The 20,489-nt window shown below is 44.5% G+C and overlaps 1 protein-coding gene across 1 annotated transcript in view; it reads left to right on the plus strand.

Annotated features, from left to right (window-relative positions):
- ADD2 (adducin 2) overlaps positions 1 to 20,489 on the plus strand; it is a 174,247-nt gene that overhangs the window by 104,193 nt on the left and 49,565 nt on the right. The window contains 6 exon segments of the mRNA XM_029603984.1: positions 9,851 to 10,027; positions 10,245 to 10,502; positions 11,390 to 11,509; positions 11,716 to 11,805; positions 14,454 to 14,619; positions 15,329 to 15,442. Of these exon segments, the coding sequence (XP_029459844.1) occupies positions 9,851 to 10,027; positions 10,245 to 10,502; positions 11,390 to 11,509; positions 11,716 to 11,805; positions 14,454 to 14,619; positions 15,329 to 15,442 (925 nt within the window).

A 20,489-nucleotide genomic window follows, 5' to 3' on the forward strand; every position in this document is an offset into this window, starting at 1 on the left:
TGGGGCTGACTAGGGCTTGTCCCAAAGTTATCGAGGCACAGCTACTTGCCCCACCAATTATCCTCCTCACTCCCTGGGCCGGCAGCAGGAGCAGCATTTCAGTGCATGTCTTCTCCTGCTACTGGCCAGGGAGGAGGGTTGGAGAGTAGGACTGCACTGCGTTAAAGCGAGCGGGGGTTTGGTTTACTCTGGGCCCAATCCAATATCTGAAAGTGCGTGGCAAAGAGGTGGCAAACCGTATTTTAGGAGTGGCACTTCTTAGCAATGCCTACGGAGGGGGGTGGTCTAATACAGGGACCACATTACATCTGTATTGTCTTCATTAAACTGGTTACCCATTAAATGGAGAATTCAATATGAGCTAGCCTCTTCGATATACTGCTGGGATCAATGCAGTTTTGTGGGTTTGTAAGCCTTTCTGACTGTTAATATCTGCAGGGAAGAATCTACTTGAAGTTCCAAAGCTGGCACTTATGGCCATTTCAAGAGACAGAGCTTTTCCAGAACAGAACCAATATTCTGCAATTCATTACCAGAGCAAATTTGGGCTATTGAATGTTATAAATCTTTTACAAAGGCCTTGAGAACACACATCTTTATTAGCTGGCATTTAATCAAGGGAGATCTGTTTAGACATGGATTTGGAAGATAAGGGTTAGATTCAGGCTATGTTCTTATTTATATTATATGTGTGGCTAGGATAGCAGATAAGGGCAAGATGTAGGCCTGGTTTGTATTATTCAACTGATATTTTATGTTTTGATTATTGATTTTATTTATATTTGACTGTGTACTCTGACTCATACTTACTGTGATGAGTGCAGACACCAAATTTTAATAAATTCAAATTCATCCATATTTATTACAGATATCCTAAAAAGCCCGACTGATTAGGTGTGCCTGCAGGAGAGGGTCAGGAAACAGTCTAATGGTTAAACAGTGCACTAGAAGTTAAGATAACATGTGGGGTGAAATCCTGTTGTGTCACAGATTCTCTGGCTTTTCCCAGCACTCCCAGTTGTGTTAGTATCAGATACATTCAGCACTGCATCTGATACTAACACCAGTCAGTGCAGGTCTGGCTTCATCAGGTCTTGATTTGGAAGAGGTGCAGACTGGGCTCAGTTCTGCAGAGGGATGAGGCTACCCAGCCTCTTACAGCCCTCTGCTGATCAGTAAGAAGTATTACAGCCATTTCCCTGCCATTATGCCCTCTACTGATCAGTAAGAAGTATTACAGCCATTTCCCTGCCATTATGCCCTCTACTGATCAGTAAGAAGTATTACAGCCATTTCCCTGCCAAGGTTTTCTTATTGATTTACTTCATTGAATTGATAAGACATTTTATCCTTTCCTTCAAAAAGCTCCCTTTTCCCAAGGCTGCCAAGTTAAAAAAAAAAAAAAAAAAAAAAAGATCTGTCAGTAAAAATAATTCCATGCCAGTAAAAATATCAGGAGAGATGGACCTGTGTCTCCAGTCGCACACTGGAGCGATTATTGCACTCAGCAAATATAGTACAGCAAATATAAGTGCAATAAAGTCTTTGCTGGTCAAATTTCACAAATGTAATTTTTATTTTCAATTTGGCAACTCCTCTTAGTAAAATGCAAGATGGATAGTATATGGCAGATGGATAGTAAAAATGAAAATATTTTCATGAGCTGGCAAACCTGTCTCCTCTCACTTTCAAATGCTGGCAAGTATCAAGAGATTTAAGAAGATAAGAACATAAGATTTGCCATACTGGATCAGACCAAAGGTCCATCAGCCCAGTATCCTGTTTCCAACAGTGGCCAATCCAAGTCACAAGCACCTGGCAGGATGCCAAAAGGTTGATAGATTCCATGCTGCTTATCCCAGGGATAAGCAATGGATTTCCTCAAGTCCAACTTAGTAATAATTTATGGACTTTTCCTCCAGGATCTTGTCCAAATCTTTTTTAAACCCAGCTACACTAATAGTTTTACCACATCCTATGGCAATGAATTCCAGTGCATTGATTAAAAAAATACTTCTCCTATTTGTCTTAAATGTGTTATTTAGTAACTTTATTGTGTGTTTCTAGTGTACCTTTTGAAAGAATAAACAACTGATATGCATTTACTTAATCCAGTCCACTCAATATCTGTAGACCTTTATCATATCCCTCAGACATCTCTTTTCCAAGAGGATTATTCTATCTCCTTTATCATTTTGGGTACCTTTCTCTGTACCTTTTCCAATCCTGCTATATTTTTTTTTAGATGTAGTGACCAGAATTGCACACAATACTCAAGGTGCAGTCATCACATGGAACAGAAGCATTCTGATATTCTCTGTTTTATTCTCCATTCCTTTCCTAATAATCCCTAGCATTCTATTTACTTTCTTGGCCACCACCCCACACTGAGCTAAAAATTTCAAAATATTATCTGTCACAGATGTGAGCTCTTGGATTGTGGCTTGGTTGACACGCAGGCAAACCTACTAGGCCCATGCCGACAGCTGGTGGACTTGCTCATGATAGGGCTCCTATACCAGCCCCGTTCCCTACAGGTTGAGCCCTTGGGTTCCAGGGCCATCAGGGCTTAAGTGAGAGCCCTGCAAGTAGCATTCAGATGGAGTCGAGCGAGCAATCAGTGTCTGGGTCCAGACCAAGGTCAGGGCAGGCAGCAAGCAATTGGCATCCTGGTCCAGGCAAAGGTTGGGGCAGGTTGCAAGAAGGCAGGTTGAGATCCAAGCAGGGGTCAGGGCAGGCAGCAGTCCAGAAGAGTAGTCAGCATCCATAGCAGAGGTCACAACCAGGAGTCAGGCAGAAATAGGTGGACATGACAAGACACTGGGACTGTGACCCAGTTAGGCAGGCAGGGCAAGGTAACAGAGAGGCAGGGCAAGGCACGGTAACAATGAGGCTAGGCAGGAACAAGAAGAGGCAAGGCAGAACAACAAGGCGAACGGCACAGAGAGGTAGCTAGGCCTTTTCCCAGTTCCCTTCCAGTCCTCTCCAGTAAAGGAGCGGACTGTGAGGGAACTTTCTAAACCCCCTACCTAACCTGCCTCCCTTTTCCCCTATGCTCCCTGACCCCTAAAACCCCAGTAACTAACTTACCTGCTTTCCAGAGCTGAAGCAGGTTGCACGTGCCGGTAGGCTGCCAGCATGTGCTTCAGAGGGACAGTGCCTAATGGCGCTGTCCCGGCCCACCCACGCCTCACCCAGACCCCACCCCCGACATGCGCCGAAACGAGCAGCTAACACGCATGGCCGTGGGCATATGAAAATCCCCACGGTGACGCACGGCCCGGCCACACACGTCTCTGCCCATTTCGGCACACATCGGGTTTTAAAATCCAGCCTTAAATGCATTTATTGTATAGTACTGACTAGATGGGAGGTGGACTTGGGAGAGTTCAGGCTGAAAGACCAGGAAGGTCTTGATGACCTGGAGAAGGACCGGGTGAACTGATGGACTAAATGGCAAACTGATTAATTGCCTCAATGCATGCATATTTTAAAATTGACCGACTTGCCAATTGTAAGTAAATCGGGACTTATGTAAGTCCTAGTTTAATATCATGCATAAAATATAGATATGTATATTTTTTTAAATAAGTGAGTAAAGTACGTGCATTAAATGCATTGAAATATGTGGTTTAATGCATTGCATATCTTCACATGTTAGCCTACACATGTGCACATATTGGGGGGGTAAATATACCTAAAGGAAGTAAAAGGAAACAATAATAATGCTCAATACTTTTATTGCAATTTTACAAAATTCAAGCATAAATCTTTAGAGACATATTTATTCATATTTATTAAATAATTAAGCCCTGAAACATGCCCCAAAACACTTTTCAACCATATACAGTATGTATCATATAATGATAGAATCAAAACAGCACTCAATTGCATAACAGAAACTACCATAGATCAATCATATATCCATACCCATGCATACATATACACACTAATTAAGATCCCTAATTCTCCACTGTATCCCTCAATAATTCGGTTCTAACCAGTAAAGTAAGCCTGGTATTGCACTCTAAGATTGTTTGCATAAAGTTCCTATCTTGTCAATTCTATTAGTGGTTACAGTTGTGCAGAAATCTGAGATGTCTGTCATGGTTTAATTGACCAGATACTTTCAGTCCAGAGCAATATCATTATGTTTTGAATGTAACCACAACAGATCTTTTAAAGCATGAGAGCTTTTTGAAGACACATATCTCATAATTCACAGCATCAGAGTAACAGGTGTTATGCTTGGTGGTCCACGGACTATTGCTGTGTACTGCCACTGTCACCCCCAGCCTAGTCTGATCAGCTGGCCCCTCAGGTTAAGCCCTTGGGTGCAGGGGCCAGCTGATCTTAAGTGCAGGCCTCTGTGGAGGTGAAGATCTGTCGCAATGAAGTCATTGCAGGCCAGCATGGTGAAGGAAGTGGAGCCGGGCAAGCAGCAGTCAGGGCTGGCAGCAATCAAACACAGACAGGTTCAGGCTTGGTCACAGGCAAGCAGTGTTCTAGCAATGTCACAGTTCAGGCAATGTTCTGGGCAGGCAGAGTTCAATCAGAAGTGGAAGGAGGCAGTGGTCAAAGGCAGCGGAGGTCAAGCATCGTCGAGGTCCAAACCGAGGTCAAGCCAGAAGTCCGATCCAAAGAGACTAGGAAGGACAAGGGACCACAGGATCAAGACGAGACACTGAATACAGATGAAGGAAAGGCTGACCACGAAGACAAGAACTCAGAAGACAAACCAGACTGCCAAGGAATGAGAAACAGGACAAAGGAACTCGGGGACAACACACAATGGAACATAAACCAGGAACCAAGAACAAGGAAGAGAAAGCAGGAACCAGAAGTGCAGAGGCAAAGTGCTACTCTAACGGAGTCGATTTATTGCTGAGGCTTCAGTGGAAGGTTTGAAGAGGCCTTTAATAGGCCCAGAATAATGACCTCATCAAAAGGGGCAACAGGGCTTTTCCTGCAGCGGTTCCTTTAAATTCAGCCCAGAGGTGTGCTGGCTCAGGGCCTGTTGACAGCATCTTCTTGGTCGCCTGACTTGCTGGACAGGAAAACTATCTTCCTGTCGTGGACGGCGGCGTGGTCAGTTAGAAGGCCCTACTCGCGCCAGGACGCATTGCCTTTGATCAGACTAGGCTTGGGGTGAGAGTGGCAGTACACAGCAATAGTCCGCGGACTGCCAAACATAACGCCTGTGACTCTGATGCTGTGAATTATGAGATATGTGTCTTCAAAAAGCTCTCATGCTTTAAAAGATCTATTGTGGTTACATTCAAAACATAATGATATTGCTCTGGGCTGAAAGTATCTGGTCAATTAAACCATGACAGACATCTCAGATTTCTGCACAACTGTAACCACTAATAGAATTGACAAGATAGGAAATTTATGCAAACAATCTTAGGGATACATTTTAAAACACAGCGCGCGCTCGTACTTTTGTTTGCGCACCAGGCGCAACAAAAGTACGCCGGATTTTTATAAGATACGCGCGTAGCCACGTGTATCTTATAAAATCTGGGGGTCGGCGCGCGCAAGGGGATGCACATTTGTGCAACTTGCGCGTGCCGAGCCCTGCGCGCGCTGCCCGTTCCTTCCGAGGCCGTTCCGAAATCAGGTTTCAGCTTTATCCGAAATCGGAGCGGCCTCGGAGGGAACTTTCCTTTCGCCTCCCCCCACCTTCCCCTCCCTTCCCCTACCTAACCCCCCCTCCCCGACCCTATCTAATCCCCCCCACCTCTGTCGCACAAGTTACGCCTGCTTGAGGCAGGCGTAACTTTGCGCGCGCAGGGCCGGCTGCCGCGCGCCATGTTCCGGTCTGGGGGCTGGTCCGGAGGCCACAGCCACGCCCCTGGAATGCCCCCAGGCTGAAACCATGCCCGCGGCACCGCCCCCGGATGACGCGCTGACCGCGTCACGCCCCCCCAACACGCCCACCCCAAGAAAGCCCCGGGACGTACGCGCGTCCCGGGGCTTTGCACGCGCCAGAAGCCTATGCAATATAGGCTCGGCGCGCGCAGGGGCGTTTTAAAAGAGTTAAGTGTGTACCTTATGCGCATAACCCTTTTAAAATCCGGCCCTTAGAGTGCAATACCAGGCTTACTTTACTGGTTAGAACCGAATTATTGTGGGATACTGTTGCGGCCCCGACCGCTTCCAGCCCCGTCGGGCTCAGGGCCTCTTACCTTCCCGGGGACCGCGGAGGGGGGCACCCTGTTTCCAGACTGCCAAGCCGCGTGGCTCCTGTGCTTCCTCGAGAGGACCTCCCGCTCGGCTCTGACCTCGCTCCGCTCAAGCTCGGGCTCTCTTGCCTTCTTCCTGTCCGCGGAGAGGGGCGCCATGGCCCGCCCGGGTCCGGCTGCGTGGCGCCGGCCTTGCCTCACGAAAACGCCGCCGAAGCCTCTCTGGACTCCGCCCACCTTGACGGCCTCGCGCGCGCGGGCTGGGTACTTCAGCCCCGGTACCCGGAAGTGCTGCTCCGCCCCCGAGGTGAGGTCACTCATCGGCAAGAGTATATAAGCAGATGCCAGACTTCCTCACTTTGCCTTGCAACGAGGTTCACACAGTTCCTCTGTGCCTTGAGTTGCTGCTTGTACTCCAGTCTCGCTGTTGATCCTTGGTTTTGACTGCAGCTTGTTCCTGACGCTCCCGCTTGCTACCAGCCTCGACTTCGGTTTGCCCACTGACTTGGTCTCCAGTTCTGCTGCTGACTCTTGGCCTTGACTCCAGCTTGTTCCTGACGTTCCTGGTTGCTGCCTACCTCGACCCCGGTATGCCCACTGACCTTGGACTCCGGTCTTGCTGCTGACCCCTGGGGCCCGACCCCAGACTGCTCCTGTCCTTCATGCCGGCCCTCGGCCTTTGCTCTGGCCCTGCTGGGACCTTGACCTCTAGACTTGGCACGCTCACCTGCCTCTGCTGCCAGCCTGGGCCCGATTCTCCATCCAGCCTCTAGCCCTGCTCATGGACTACCATAGACTCTGAACTCCAGCTGCCGGTTTGCCGTTGCTCTTGTTCCAGTTTTTGCCAGCTGCTCCCAAACGCCTCACGCCTAAGTCCCCGTGGTCGGTCCCTACGGGCGCCTCCTGGGGGGTACCGCACCGCGCGGGTGAAGTCTTCTGCTATTCCTCACCAACTCTGCCTACCGGCCTCCCTTATACCAACCTCCAGGCCGGCCCAAGGGTCCACGACTCCGCCTGAGCACAACAGATACAGTGAGAATTAGTGATCTTAATTAGTGTGTATATGTATGCATGGGGTATGGATATATGATTGATCTATGATAGTTTTTTTTAATGTGATTGAGTACTGTTTTTATTTTATCATTACATGATACATACTGTATATGGTTGAAAAGTGTCTTGGGGCATGTTTCAGGGATTAATTGTTTAATAAATATGAACAAATATGTCTCTATAAATTTATGCTTGAATTTTGTAAAATTGTAATAAAAGTATTGTTGAACATTATTATTGTTTCCTTTTGCTACCTTTAGGATTGCATTCTGTTAGGGGTCTTTTTCTTAGTACTTTCTTGATTTGTTTACCTAACCGTGGGGTAAACATACACATATCCTATAATATGGGCATGTGTGATACATGCACATTATATAATACTGTGGAAAAATTACGCATGGCCACATACAAGCGTATATGCTGCTGCGTGCAGTTGTTAGAAAGTTATCTTCTTAACCTGCAAAAAGATTTTTAAAAATAGGAGCTTACAAGTAACATTTGTATTTCATGCATATGACATCGGTATAGAAAAACAGCATTGTCAGCAAATCTAAAGACCTCTTTGCCCAGCCAGTTTGCCCAGTTTTCCCCAGCCTACTGTGTAACCACAGACACTATCACCTCTGATTATTTTTTTCCCTTCCTCTGTCTGTCCCAAGCATGCTTTAGTTTTGTCAGCCTTGGTTGCTGTCAACTCTGCTGGTTAGTTATTCTGGGTACCCACCACCCTCAGTAAAGAATTATTTCCTCTGAGCCTCTCTCCTTCTAGTTTCATATCATGATCCCTTGTCCTTCTTTCTTGGTGGCAAATGCTACCATTTTGGGCCATCTTGAAGTTTTTCAGATATGTTAATACTTTTATCTTATCCATTCTTTTCCCTCTTTCTTCTAAAGCAGTGTTTCTCATGCTGGTCTTGGAATACCCCCTAGCCAATCTGGTTTTCAGGATCTTCACAATGAATAAACAGAAGATATATTTGCATGCATTGCCTCTATTATAAGCAAGTCTATGGGATACATACTTATTTACTGTGGATATCCTAAAACCCAGAATGGCTCTGGGGTGCACCAAGATCAGCTTGAGAAACACAGTTCTAGAGGGTACATTTTGAGTTCCTTAAGCTTTTCTTTGTAGGGTTTATATTGGTAGCTGTTCTCTGAACTCCATTCCTCTTCTTAGTTCCCTATCAAAGGCCTCTAGAATAAACACAGTCCTTGAAGTGGGGTCACACCATTGACCTGTACAAAGGATAATATTAAGTCCCTCTTCCTACTGATGAGACCTCTCCTTATGCACCCAAACATACAGTTATAGGTCTGAGTGGCAAAATTGTGTATTGAGAACCTATATGTTTGTTTGTATGAAACATATATTGTCCCTGTTTGTAATAAAATATTTGTTCACACTAAAACCAGTACCTGTGAAATGTATAAAGGTGGACCCAATGAATTTTCTGTATTAGTAATGAAAAAGCTGATACATAAACTATAACTCAGAATAAGTAGAAGGGAAGAAAACCTATGAGATTGCCATATCTGTAAGTGCCTATCTCCTATCTCCCACTTCTACCCCCCCCCCCCTCGATACCTTTTATGCTTGGTGTCCTCTCCATACTAAATTTTCAGACATACCCAAAAGGATCCCTTCATGCTTAATGTTTTTCTATCCACAAATATGTGTTATGGTTTTGAGGTGTTTGAGTGGATTCTTGGGTACTGTGGGGGATGACCACGCTCATGCGGAGGAGCCCCTTGGGGAGCTACAGTACTGGGCTAGACTCGAGATGCACAAACACAGAGTTTTGTCTTTTATTGTACAGCTGATGTATACCACCAGAGGTGGCAGTAGTGAGGTGATCCAGAGGTAGCAGTCCAGGGACCCTCGGCAGAGGGGACCCTTCTCACCAAGATGGTATAGGGAGATTCAGGTGTAGGTTCCCAGCACGGCAGAGCTGTAGATGAGACAGGCTGAGAAATAGATTACTCACTAGATTGTAGCTGTAAGGTTGGCGATTCCACCAGGCAGAAGTAGATGGTTACAGGTGCCGAGGCAGGGAGAGCAGGCCCTCGAGGAGCGAGTACCTGATTCCAGTAAGGCACCTAAAAGAAAGTAAAGGGCCCCCGAGGAGCGGGTACCCAGGTTAGAGAATACCCCGAAGGGCAGAGAGAGCTTCCAGCGGCAGCACAGAAGCGGCAGAGTAGCTTAGACTGGACAAGTCCAATCCTTGCTAACTCAATGAGCTAGCAAACAAGCGCAAGCTAAATACCCGGGTGGCGTGATGTCACTCGAGGGGGATGCCCCCGAGGTTCCCGCCATGACGTGGATAAAGACGTGGGTGGCGTGCGCATGCGCACCCTAGGAGGCCCTTAGGAGAAACATGGCGTGAGGCTTTGCCATAGCCGTTCCGGGGACGCCAGAGGATGCGGCTTGCAGACGCGGCGGTAGCCATCTTCCCAAGGCTAGCGGGGAGAGCAGAGAAAAAGGTGAGGCACAAAGGTCGAAGCCGTCTGAGACCGACGAACGCAACAATATGCATTCAAGTGTCCAAGAAAATAGGCTCTGTTGGTTTCTATTAAAATTCTTGGAAGTGTTTTGTCCTTTGCGTCAGGTTTCAGCTTTATCCAGTGCTGGAGAAGTGGACAACTTGATTCTGCTGAATCGAGAAAAGTTCAGACCCTATGAGATGGGCTCAGTCCGATGGGCAGGGAGCACGTTTGGGCCAATGCAGAAGAGCCGGCTTGGGGAGCATGAATTTGAGGCCCTAATGAGGATGCTAGACAACTTGGTAAGTGAAAGGAATTGTTTTGAGTAGGGATGTCTTCCATTTGTCCACAATTTGTGTTATTTGATTTTTTGTACCAATACTGTGAAAAATGTCATTTGAAAGAATTTCTGTTTTCTATGGATGTAAAGGCAACAAAATTGAGAAGCCAATCTTAAAAAAGAGAGTCTAAGTTTCTCTTCCACTAAAAGTCACCTCTGGGTACTTTTTTCTCAACCAGGGCTACAGAACTGGCTATACCTATCGCTACCCGTTTGTCCAGGAGAAGATCAAACACAAAAGTGAGGTGGAGATTCCTGCTACCGTCACTGCTTTCATGTTTGAGGAGGAAGTGGTGCCTCAGTCCTCCCTCCGACAGCATGCACAGAAGCAGCAGAAGGAGAAGACACGCTGGTTGAACACACCCAACACTTATCTGAGGGTCAACGTCTCCAAGGAGGCGCAGCATGTGGTGGGGAGCCCCCGAACTAAAACTACGGTAGGGAGGGAGGCCTCATTGAGCGCAAGATCCCATAGGCAAGACTACCTCATACAAGTTGGGTTTTTCTTATTTTACTCTTGGCTTCTAATGATTTGCAGCCAAGCAGATGCATTTAGATCAGCTAGCAATAAGAGATTTATTTCCTAGTCAATACATTAATCTGTCTTTGCTCTTAAGTACTCCTCTGACTCATATCTTTAGTTATTGAATTTTGGTGGGCTGCCCAGGATTCTTGGCAGCTGGGAAGTTTGTGGAGGCTAAGTTCAGGACCAGCCTCAATATCTTCCATGGCTCTTGTACTTTGCCTGGATTGCCATTGGGTTTGTCTCAAGAGTTCTGTTTGACTGGAGCTTCCAGGCCAGTACTTCCAGCTCCTACAAATCCGCTTAAGGCACCGGAGAGTCCAGCATGATTTTTGCTAAATCTTCAGGTACAGAGAAAATAGCTGCACAATATTTGAGTGCCTCCTGCTGACCAGGCTGTTAGTGCAGCATTAATGGGTTCAGCTGTACACAGAATTTATAAGGTCTGTCCATGCCCCATAGGAATTCTTCAGTCTTCAAAGCAACTGATAAAATCAGCTGCTAAAAAGGAGGCAGAAGAGCTCCATTTAAGTGCATGAGATCATAGTCATTATCTTTTCCCCCTTGATGGTGGATTAATTTACTCAAGTTGTGCCCATTGTTATCTTTCTTATTTGATTTATTGTTGTGTCTTGAGTGATTTCTTTTCAGCTTAATACTTTGTACAATTTTATGGAATAATTAATTTAAAAAAAGTGCATGAGAGCACATAAATAAAAGCAATAGCTTCATATTTTACTAAGAGCTTTCCAGTACAGTGATTCTCTTCCAAAGTACCTTGTGTTTGTCTGTCTGTCCTAGTGGATGAAGGCAGATGAGGTGGTGAAACCCAGCAGTGGAACTCCAATCAGAATTGAAAATCCCAACCAATTTGTGCCTCTCTTTACTGACCCACGGGAAGTTCTGGAAACAAGGAACAAGGTATAGGAGGCCATACACTTTCTTTCCTTTGTCTTTTCTTTTTCTCCATGCCCCTTGGTCTTCTTCATCTTTTTTTGGCATTTGCCAGGATCCATGTCCTCCACAAAGGCAGAGTCAACCATCCCAAGCAGTATCTCTGTTCTAGCTTAGCTCTAATATCCAGTATATCACCAGGCCTTCTTCTGTCTCACCCTTGTCTCCAACAGATTCGAGAGCAGAACCGTCAGGATGTGAAGTCCGCAGGACCCCAGTCCCAGCTGTTGGCCAGCGTGATAACTGAGAAGAGCCGAAGCCCGGTAGATTAGCACTGTATTATGCTAGAACAAAAGCCGCACAGCCAGTGCAGTAAAGATTAGTTTGATACAAAGCAATAACCTGGGTCTCCTCCACATTGGGAAGACCAGTTGTGAAACTGGTCTTTCATCTGGTGAAACAGTGACGGGTAGCTCCTGTCCTTGAGCATCTGATGCCAATCAGTTATTATTAACTATAGGCCAAGGCATGTGCAAATATAATGCAATTTAGATCACCCATATCAAAATGTGGAGGACAATTTTACCCTGGTAAATAGCAATTTACCACGGAAAAATGGCTTATTTTATTTATTTTTTTAATTAGGATTTATTAACTGCCTTTTTGAATGTAAACTTTCACCCAAAGCAGTGTACAATATTATTAAGCATGAGGATACAATCTATTGGTACAACCATCGTACTTGCTGTACAAGGTATTAGAACCAGCATTAGCACAGCTAAATAGACTGATTAAAAAGCAAAAAAAACTAGATGGGCATGAATTCAGTCCATGGAAGAATATAATCTGAGACCTTCATAAAATAGAGTGAATCAAACCTCGCTTGCCAAGGTGCTGCGTTTCACCAACAAGTGTAAACACCGAAACGTTCCCACTTTCACTCAATGTTTTTAATCATTGGCCTCACCACCGAATAGAGTACATCATTTTTTTAGAACTTTTTTTTAGACTTGCAAATAAAATTACTAATATTGGGTGCATTATATATCTTGATTAAAGAGTCCTTTCCATTATGTGTAAATCCCCTGCCCAACACACGATGCATTTCATTTTCTTCTGCAGGGGCAGTAGTAATCTCTCAATATGTATTGAATACAATTTTTAAAGGGCCCAGCACTTTAATTATAACCTACTTACAAGCAAACAAAAAACAAGCAAAACACATTTTGAATGGAAATAAAGTTGGTACTGCTAAATTTTCAGATTATATCAACATAGCTTGAATATAAATAGAGACATTTATAGGGTAGGTATTGCTATAAATAGATGTGATCTATAGGACAAGCACATTATAGAATAGGTAGTGATAAAATAAGTAGTGTCTGCTTGTGGCATAAGAGTGCAAAGTGTAGTTAGTCAGCTTCATTGAATGCTTGATTATAAAGGGGAGTTTTCACTTGCATCCTGAAAAGGAGGTAGTTTTCATTTTGGTGTAACATTTCAAGTAGTGAATCCCATAGGCAAAAGGGCGATTCCTGAGAAGGTCCAATGTCTGAGCGCTTTATTTCCTTTGCTGAAGGTATAGCTATGGAAGCTCCTTGGGGATGACCTTAGAGGTTTGGCTTGTGTAGTTTATTATTCCAGTATTCTGTGTCTTTTTCTGTTAAAGGAAGGTTAGGCATAAAGTTGCACTAGGAGCCATTTGGGAATAATGTGTTCACACCATTGGCAGCTTTCTAGTAGGAGTGCCATGGCATTCTGGATTAGCTGAAGTCTATGAAGGGTTTTTGTTGTCAGGCTGCTGTACAATGTGTTGCAGTAATCCAGCCGAGACATTATCATGGTATGGACTCCTCTTCTCAATGTCTGATGAGAGTGCCTTCCTCTATCCCACTAAAAGTATACATGGGCTTTCACAGTACGTGCACTTTAGCCGGGTTCCTGACAGCTTCCTTAGATCAGGGGAAGAAAAACAGCAATCATATGCAGCATTTTCAAATGTACATGCAATATTTTAGCCCTCTCTTGGCTGCAGGGGCAAAGTACATGGACAGTTTTGGTGGTAGGTACTTTGCACTTTGCTGATTTGCAAAAGGAAACACGTAGAGGTGAATTTTAAGACCCGCGCACGTGCACACACGTGCGCACGTATGCCGGCTCATGCCAATGGACACGGCCATTTTATAACATACGCGCATACATGCACGTATGTTATAAAACTGGCTATACGCGAGTACATGTACACTCAATTTTATATAGATGCATGCATGTTGATTTTGATGCATCTTTGCACAGGAACTAAGAGTGTCTTGGGCTGCAGGTGGGACTCCAGCCATGGATTCCCCCTCACACTCTACTCTTATGATGTCACTTATAGAAATGTTGTTTACCTTTACCCTTAATTCAGTCATGTATGGGTCCCCTCTAGGCTTGATCCCTGGGCAATTGCATCATCGGTCCTCACACTCCCCGACTTAGTCCATCACTTCCTTTGCAACCTCTAGACCCTGTCAGAAAATCTCTTAAAGGGCATTCACTCATTTATCCCAAAACCTTTATATCAGTGCCAGATAAAACATTCAAAACTCAGCTGTTCACAGAAACCCTGACGGTGGCACACACTGGAAGGGAAACAGGCTAAAAAAAGTAGCTCATCAACCCCAAACTTAGGGACCCTTTTTAGCCAGTCATAGACTTTTAGATGTCTTTCCTTTGAGTGTTTTTACTTCCATAAAAACAGGAAAAATCCCCTAGAAACGTATATAAAGGAGATTATAAAATCAAGCCTGATTCACACTGTCACTCATGGCTTGGAGCTTGCTACCACCTGAGGATATGAATGCAACAACTGAGCTGAATGTAGCCTGCAAAGTACAGTATAACCTCCATGTTGCCGCTTTAATCTGTGTTACTGATTGATCTTAGCCGGAGCTTTAGGCAATAATAAAGGCAGTGTGTGTGATTATCTTAGTCCACAGATGGCCAGCTGGCCTCCAAAATAGACACGGAGGTGAAAGAGGAGCCACAGGAGGAGGTACCAGCAGAACCAGAGCCACCAAACCCATTCAGCCAGCTAACGGACCAAGAACTGGAAGAATACAAGAGAGAGGTGGAGAGGAAAAAACTTGGCCTGGAAGGTAAAAACGTGCTGGGTTTGGCCGACTAGTGATAGGCAACCCTACAGCATCCATCTCCAAAGTCTGATACCCTGGAAGGCAGGGGCCTTGCCTTGCTAAAGGTACCACACTCATTATAAAGGTTTAGATTTTATTTAGTATCTGAATGAAATAACTCTTCTAGACATGAATTAAAGCTTGAGCCTCTTCTGTTTCTTGCTCCTCCATCTATTATACTTAAGAAAGACACAAAGGGGCTTTAGTGCCAGGAACGGATGTGCTAGATTAGTTCCTGGAGACTCCTGGTAACCACTTGTTAAATTATTTCATAATAGAGTATCTCATAGGGCCCGTTACTGTTGGCAGGGCAGAGAAGAAGCCAGAGGTCAAGTCAGATTTGTGCTGATGCACTAGACAGGTACTAGAATGCAGATAGGGCAGACCAAGTGGTCCTTACCTGCCAACACTTAGTATTATTATTATCATGCCTTGTATAGTGTATGTCAGATGTACACAGCACTGCACAGACACATAGTGGACAGTCTCTGCTCCTTGGAGCTTGCAATCTAGTTAAGACCAACAGACAAGACCACACGAGAAATACACATAAGAGGCTTTGAGCTAACAGAACAAAGCTATGACCAAGAAGAATTAAAGCAGGTGGTTACAAGTGGAATTAAACTGAGGATATTAATTGAGTTTCAGCAACATTTTCTGTGTTTCTCTCCAGATGAAAAAGAAACTACTGAAGAGGACTCCCAGCCTTCTCTTGTGACACCTCCCACTTCTCCACTGAAATGTCCCACAAAGTCTCCCGTGGTATCTCCATCAAAGTCCTCAGAAGGTACAGTGAGCTGAAGACTATCATCTCTTCTTTCCCCTAAGGAAGGTCATGGTGCAGCGCATTCAGAACCTGTTCTTTCTTGTTTTAGACTGCAGAATAGCAGGGGGAATGCCTTCTATTAAGAATATTAAATACATGTCTACAATATACTGAGAGGAATTAGAAAAATGCATTTTTACTCATTTCACCAAATACATTTCTAGAAAAATTAATTGATCTTAAAATCTGAGAATCCAAGTTATCGCAGGCAGATCCTCCAGTAGTTCTGTATGCGACTTTACTTATTTTACTTGCAATGTAAAGTTTAGATATATTTAGTTTAAATATTTTTATTGGCAGAAAACAAAACTCATTTACACAAACCTCCAAAGTGCATTTACTCCTTATGCACTCCGAAAGCAAATCAGACCAAAACACTTCAACATTTTCAAGTATTGTTTAGATATATTTCAAAAATAAAGTTGTGTCCCCTCCCTCACATTCTGTCCTGGCAGCCTTGTCCTTTGACCTAGGACAAAGACCAGTACAAGACAAGGTCATCAAGGGACAGGATCTTTTCTTGACCCTTCCAGGCCTAGGAAGGACGTAGAGTGCTCTACAGACAGAAATTTTCCCCTTTCCACAAAGATAATGAAATGGTATGAATGATTTTCATCTATGGGGAAAGCTGAAAGCATTAACAGTACAGAACTGAAACGGATCAAGATTCCAAAAGGAAAAATTGGCAGCATGCATCCTATAAATCAAAGACAAGCTAAAACTCTCTTCAAATTTCACTGACAGCTAAGTTCATTTTGGTTCTTCTTGAGCTTAATCACTGCAAATTCTGCAAAGAATGGAAAAATCCAGTTGTGTAGCTTGCAGGCAGCAGTCAATCACAAACAGCCAGCCCATGTCAGACTCCTAGCTGAGACACCTCCTTTCGCTAGAGACCTGGGTAAAGTATAAGAGTCTCTAGCACACAGCTTCTTGTTATCTAACAAGCTAATCACTGCAGATAAACTAACACTGGTTCTTTAGATCTCTGCTACGGGTATGTTTTTAGAAATGTATATTTTATGTTTTCTTTTTAGCGTTAACTGCTATGATAGTTAAAAATGGAATGGTGGTCAGTTAAATCAAATAAATAATAATAATGATGTTAATGCACTTTTAGCATGTAGTAGCCATACCTAGAAACTCTCCAGGATTGACCAAGGGTCTCTGAAGACATCTGGGAAAACTCCAGATGCCAGCCCTTTCCCTCCTTTTCACTGTAGGCTACATAGGAGTGGGGGATAAACAACAGGAGGAGAGGAGCTAAATTAGAGAGCAGAGTAGCTCTTCTTTGCTTTGTCCACTCCAACCTCACTTCCTCCCCTTCTGTTCCCTGCATGACAGGAGGAGAGAGGCTGGATTAGGGATCACTGTCTGCTCCAGGCTCAGTCTCATCTCCTTCTCTCCTGTTCCCTGCAAGTTGTCTGGAAGGGGAGAAAATGAAGCAGAAAGCAGAGGGATGTTCTCTACAGAGTGAGATTTCTCACAGGGCTATGTACCCGTGCCTAGGGAGGAGGAGCATGCTGAGGTCATAGAAGTAGGGACGGTGCTGAAGTTCAGTCGTGGGGGAAGGTGGAGAGTGCTGGGGTTGGACTTGGCGATAAAGCTTGGAGGGGAAGGAAGATAGGGTGAGATAATCTAGGGGGGAATGGAAGAGAAAAAGTTGATATGCATGTCCCCCCTCCTAACTTGCTACTAATCCAAACCAAATCTGAGGGTTACCACAACTCAAAAGTTTTCAAGTATGTGATAGCCACTGGTGATTTTATGCCAGGTCATGCCAAGAATCTTTTTCAACTTTTCCCCATTCAGAAAAAAATGGAAGATGGAGGCTACCACTGGATCCGACTCAGCATCTTTTTTAGTTGGAGCATTACCACTGGTGGTAGCTAATGTCCCAGGCACTAATTAAATGCTTATTAGAAGAATTTCTTTGGAGCAGTTAGTTAATTATTAAGCAGCTGATCTCCTTAACTTGCTGTTTGACAAAAGGCTGGAATATTAGTGCTTTATTAATAACCTCTTGCTTAATTACATTGCAATAGTTAATTTGCAGATTACATGCCTATTTGTGAAATACTTGAAGTATTAAGATGATTTCAGTATTTGGCAGTCAAGCTGGGGGGGGGGGGCAAGGAGTATGAATTCATAAAATCATTCTGGTATTGTAATGTGGACTTGTTTTTGGCAGTCTTTGTAAGACTTGATTTGACTTGATTACTGCACCAATTTACTGCTCATTTTACAATTTAAATTGGAGCTCAGACCATGTTAGAACATGGCAGCCAGCTGCTTGCTCAAGCCCCTTCTTATCCTCCACCCTACCCTCAAAATATGCAACTGCATTTTGCACATCTATATCCATTCCTGCCATGTGAGATTTGTGCTTTGGAAGTAGTCGGGTCTACGCACTCAGAGCAGCCGTGGACACAACACATTTTGAAAGGCTGCCAGGAACGGTTTGTGCTGGGAACCTGGAACGGAGCAGGCTCCAAGGGGTGGGGTAAGGCACAGAAAGGACCTGCATACATTTCAGCCCGCACAAACCAACCAGTTTTTATTTGAAGATTGGGTGGGTATGCAGATGAAAAGTTAGCTTGTACTTTAAGCCGTTTCCGATGACGGCGTAACGTGCACATTCACATTTTTATAAATGAAATGTACCTGCTTAGTTTTCGAACCGTGCCTGTGAAACTGCACTGTCTGTTTTCAGTGTGGCCAAGGGTCTGCTTCTTGTGAAGGTGGCCGGCTACTTTTATATGCTGGAAATCCATGTGCGCGGATTCAGCTAATCTGCCTGTGTAACTCCCGGTTTTACTGCACAGATTCTAAGCCTTTGAAAAGTTACCCTTAAAAGCAGAATAAAGCTGCCAGCAGGATTCCCAGCACTTTTCTCATTCCTGTGCCAAGCTCTGCTAGCAACGGGTCTTAAAGTGTTTTCTCAGGTGGAGCTCAGTGCAGATAGCTCAGCATAGTGGAAATGTCTTTTTGGGGGGGGGGAGGGGGCGGGAGGCGGTTTTGCTGCTCTCTCGTGGTGCTTTCCAGCTTTTGGAAGAGGAGCAGGAAAGAGAGAAGGGGGCTATCTGTTAAAATCAGCAAATAGAACCTCTAAAACTGAAGTCTGATATGAAATGTGTGATACAGAGTGCCTGCTGTCTGCCATGGCGCGCCTCTGGATTGGATTTCTCTCCTTTCTTCTGCCAAGAAGTGTCTGGTGCTTAGAGTTTGGGAGAAAGAGTCATTTGAAATCTCAGCTCTGCCTCTGTGTGACTTTGAGAAAAGTGCTCAAGTGTGCCCCGCTGTAACTGACAGTAAAAGGCTGTCATCCGACAAAAGTGGCCTGGGTGTAAACCAGACTGCATAGGAGATCCTCTATAAATCCAGCTTTGAGAGCAGTGAGCAGCGTGACCCCTGTAGGTGAAATAAGAGGTCCCCTGTGTCACAGGTTTTCACTTGGCACTTACTATTGCTCTTTATAGAAATATAAGACCATTACACTACCACTACACCCCGACCCAAAGTGTATTTTAAACCCTAGAGGATGATTTTATTCTGGTTGACATTCTCATTGTGTTTCATTATGTGTCATTGTCTTTGTTTCTGTCCATCTCTCTCCACGACGCCTTCCTTTCTCTTTTCCATGTGTGCTGTCACCCAAGGAGTTACTTCAGATTCTGAGTACTTGTCACTGTAGTAAGTATAGCCAGCCTGTTTTCTGATCCATTCCAACTCAAGCATCTTTTCTGCGCTTCCAATTAAAAAAAAAGAAAAAGAATGATACTAATTGCAGAAGCAGTTGTATTAATTAAGTTTTCATTTTGAATCCGTTTAAACTTCAATTGCATTCTAATGACTTTTTCAAGTTATGTTATTTATAATTTTATTTATGACTGTAATTAACAGAGTAGTTTGGGGATATCCTCATCCTGTAAAGCAGTGATGCTCAACGTGTGCTGGGCCTGCCTTAAGTAACTACCCCTCAGTGGGTAGGTCTTACCTAGAGGTGGGCTGAAATGTGACCCAAAGCTTTGCCTGTAATACAAGTATCTCCTGGTGGGAGGGGTCTGGCAGATCGCTGGCGCAGATCACAGGAAGAAGAATCCAGTAAACTGGCAAAGTGAGGTGGCACAGGTGGGTTGGTTCAACCTGCTCGGGGCTTCGAAAAATCTCTAGCAAAAATATGGATTTTGCACTGTGGATGAATAAAGATAATCGGAGCCTGGGTTGGGAAAATGCCTGGCATATTTTAGTAATCACAAAATAAATTCCCTTTACATAGGGTTTTAAGTTTCCTCCTGATCTCCAGCATGTATTACACTATCTGTACATTCAAAATGCAATAAGGTTTATCATTCCTGTAGATGGGGAGGAACAAGAGTGCAAACTGATGGCCCCCATCATAACAGGGAAATTAACTATTTCATAGAAGTCTTTTCACACCCCCATCCTCTCTCTCTCGCACAGTGTGTGGCCTCTAAAAAGAAGGGGACACATTTACAGCTCGAAGACTGACTGATGCCAGTTGGCTTCTACCAATCTCTGGAAGGAGTCAGCAGCCAGATAACATATAGAAAACATATTCACTTCAACAGACAAACTATGAGGGTGGAAGATAGGTGAGGCCAGGTGTCCATAAACCTGATCACAGAGCTGGAAGATGAGGGCTCTGGTCAGCCTGAATCTACTCTGGTGCTCTCGCTCTCTGTCTCAGTTAGCTTTTTTAAATCTGGCATGTGAGGTCCGTTTAAATGGTTCTGATGTGCCACCCTTGCAGTAGCACTCACACTGTAAAACTACAGTGATCACGTACTGCTGCTCAGTGCCTGAGTGACAAAGGGAGCAGAGTCAGAGCCATCAGTACCACTGCCTCTGAACCACTTCCCTTCCCCCAGATGGGTTTCCCACACCATTATTAGGGTCTAGTTTGCATAAAAAACAGTACTATTTCTCTAAAAGCATCTTTTGCTTAAAGAAAGTGGTCTCTTCAGAGTTGAAGGACTTATCTTTTTTC

The sequence above is a fragment of the Rhinatrema bivittatum genome, chromosome 5, assembly GCF_901001135.1.
Source record: "Rhinatrema bivittatum chromosome 5, aRhiBiv1.1, whole genome shotgun sequence".
In the NCBI taxonomy this organism is placed as follows: domain Eukaryota; kingdom Metazoa; phylum Chordata; class Amphibia; order Gymnophiona; family Rhinatrematidae; genus Rhinatrema; species Rhinatrema bivittatum.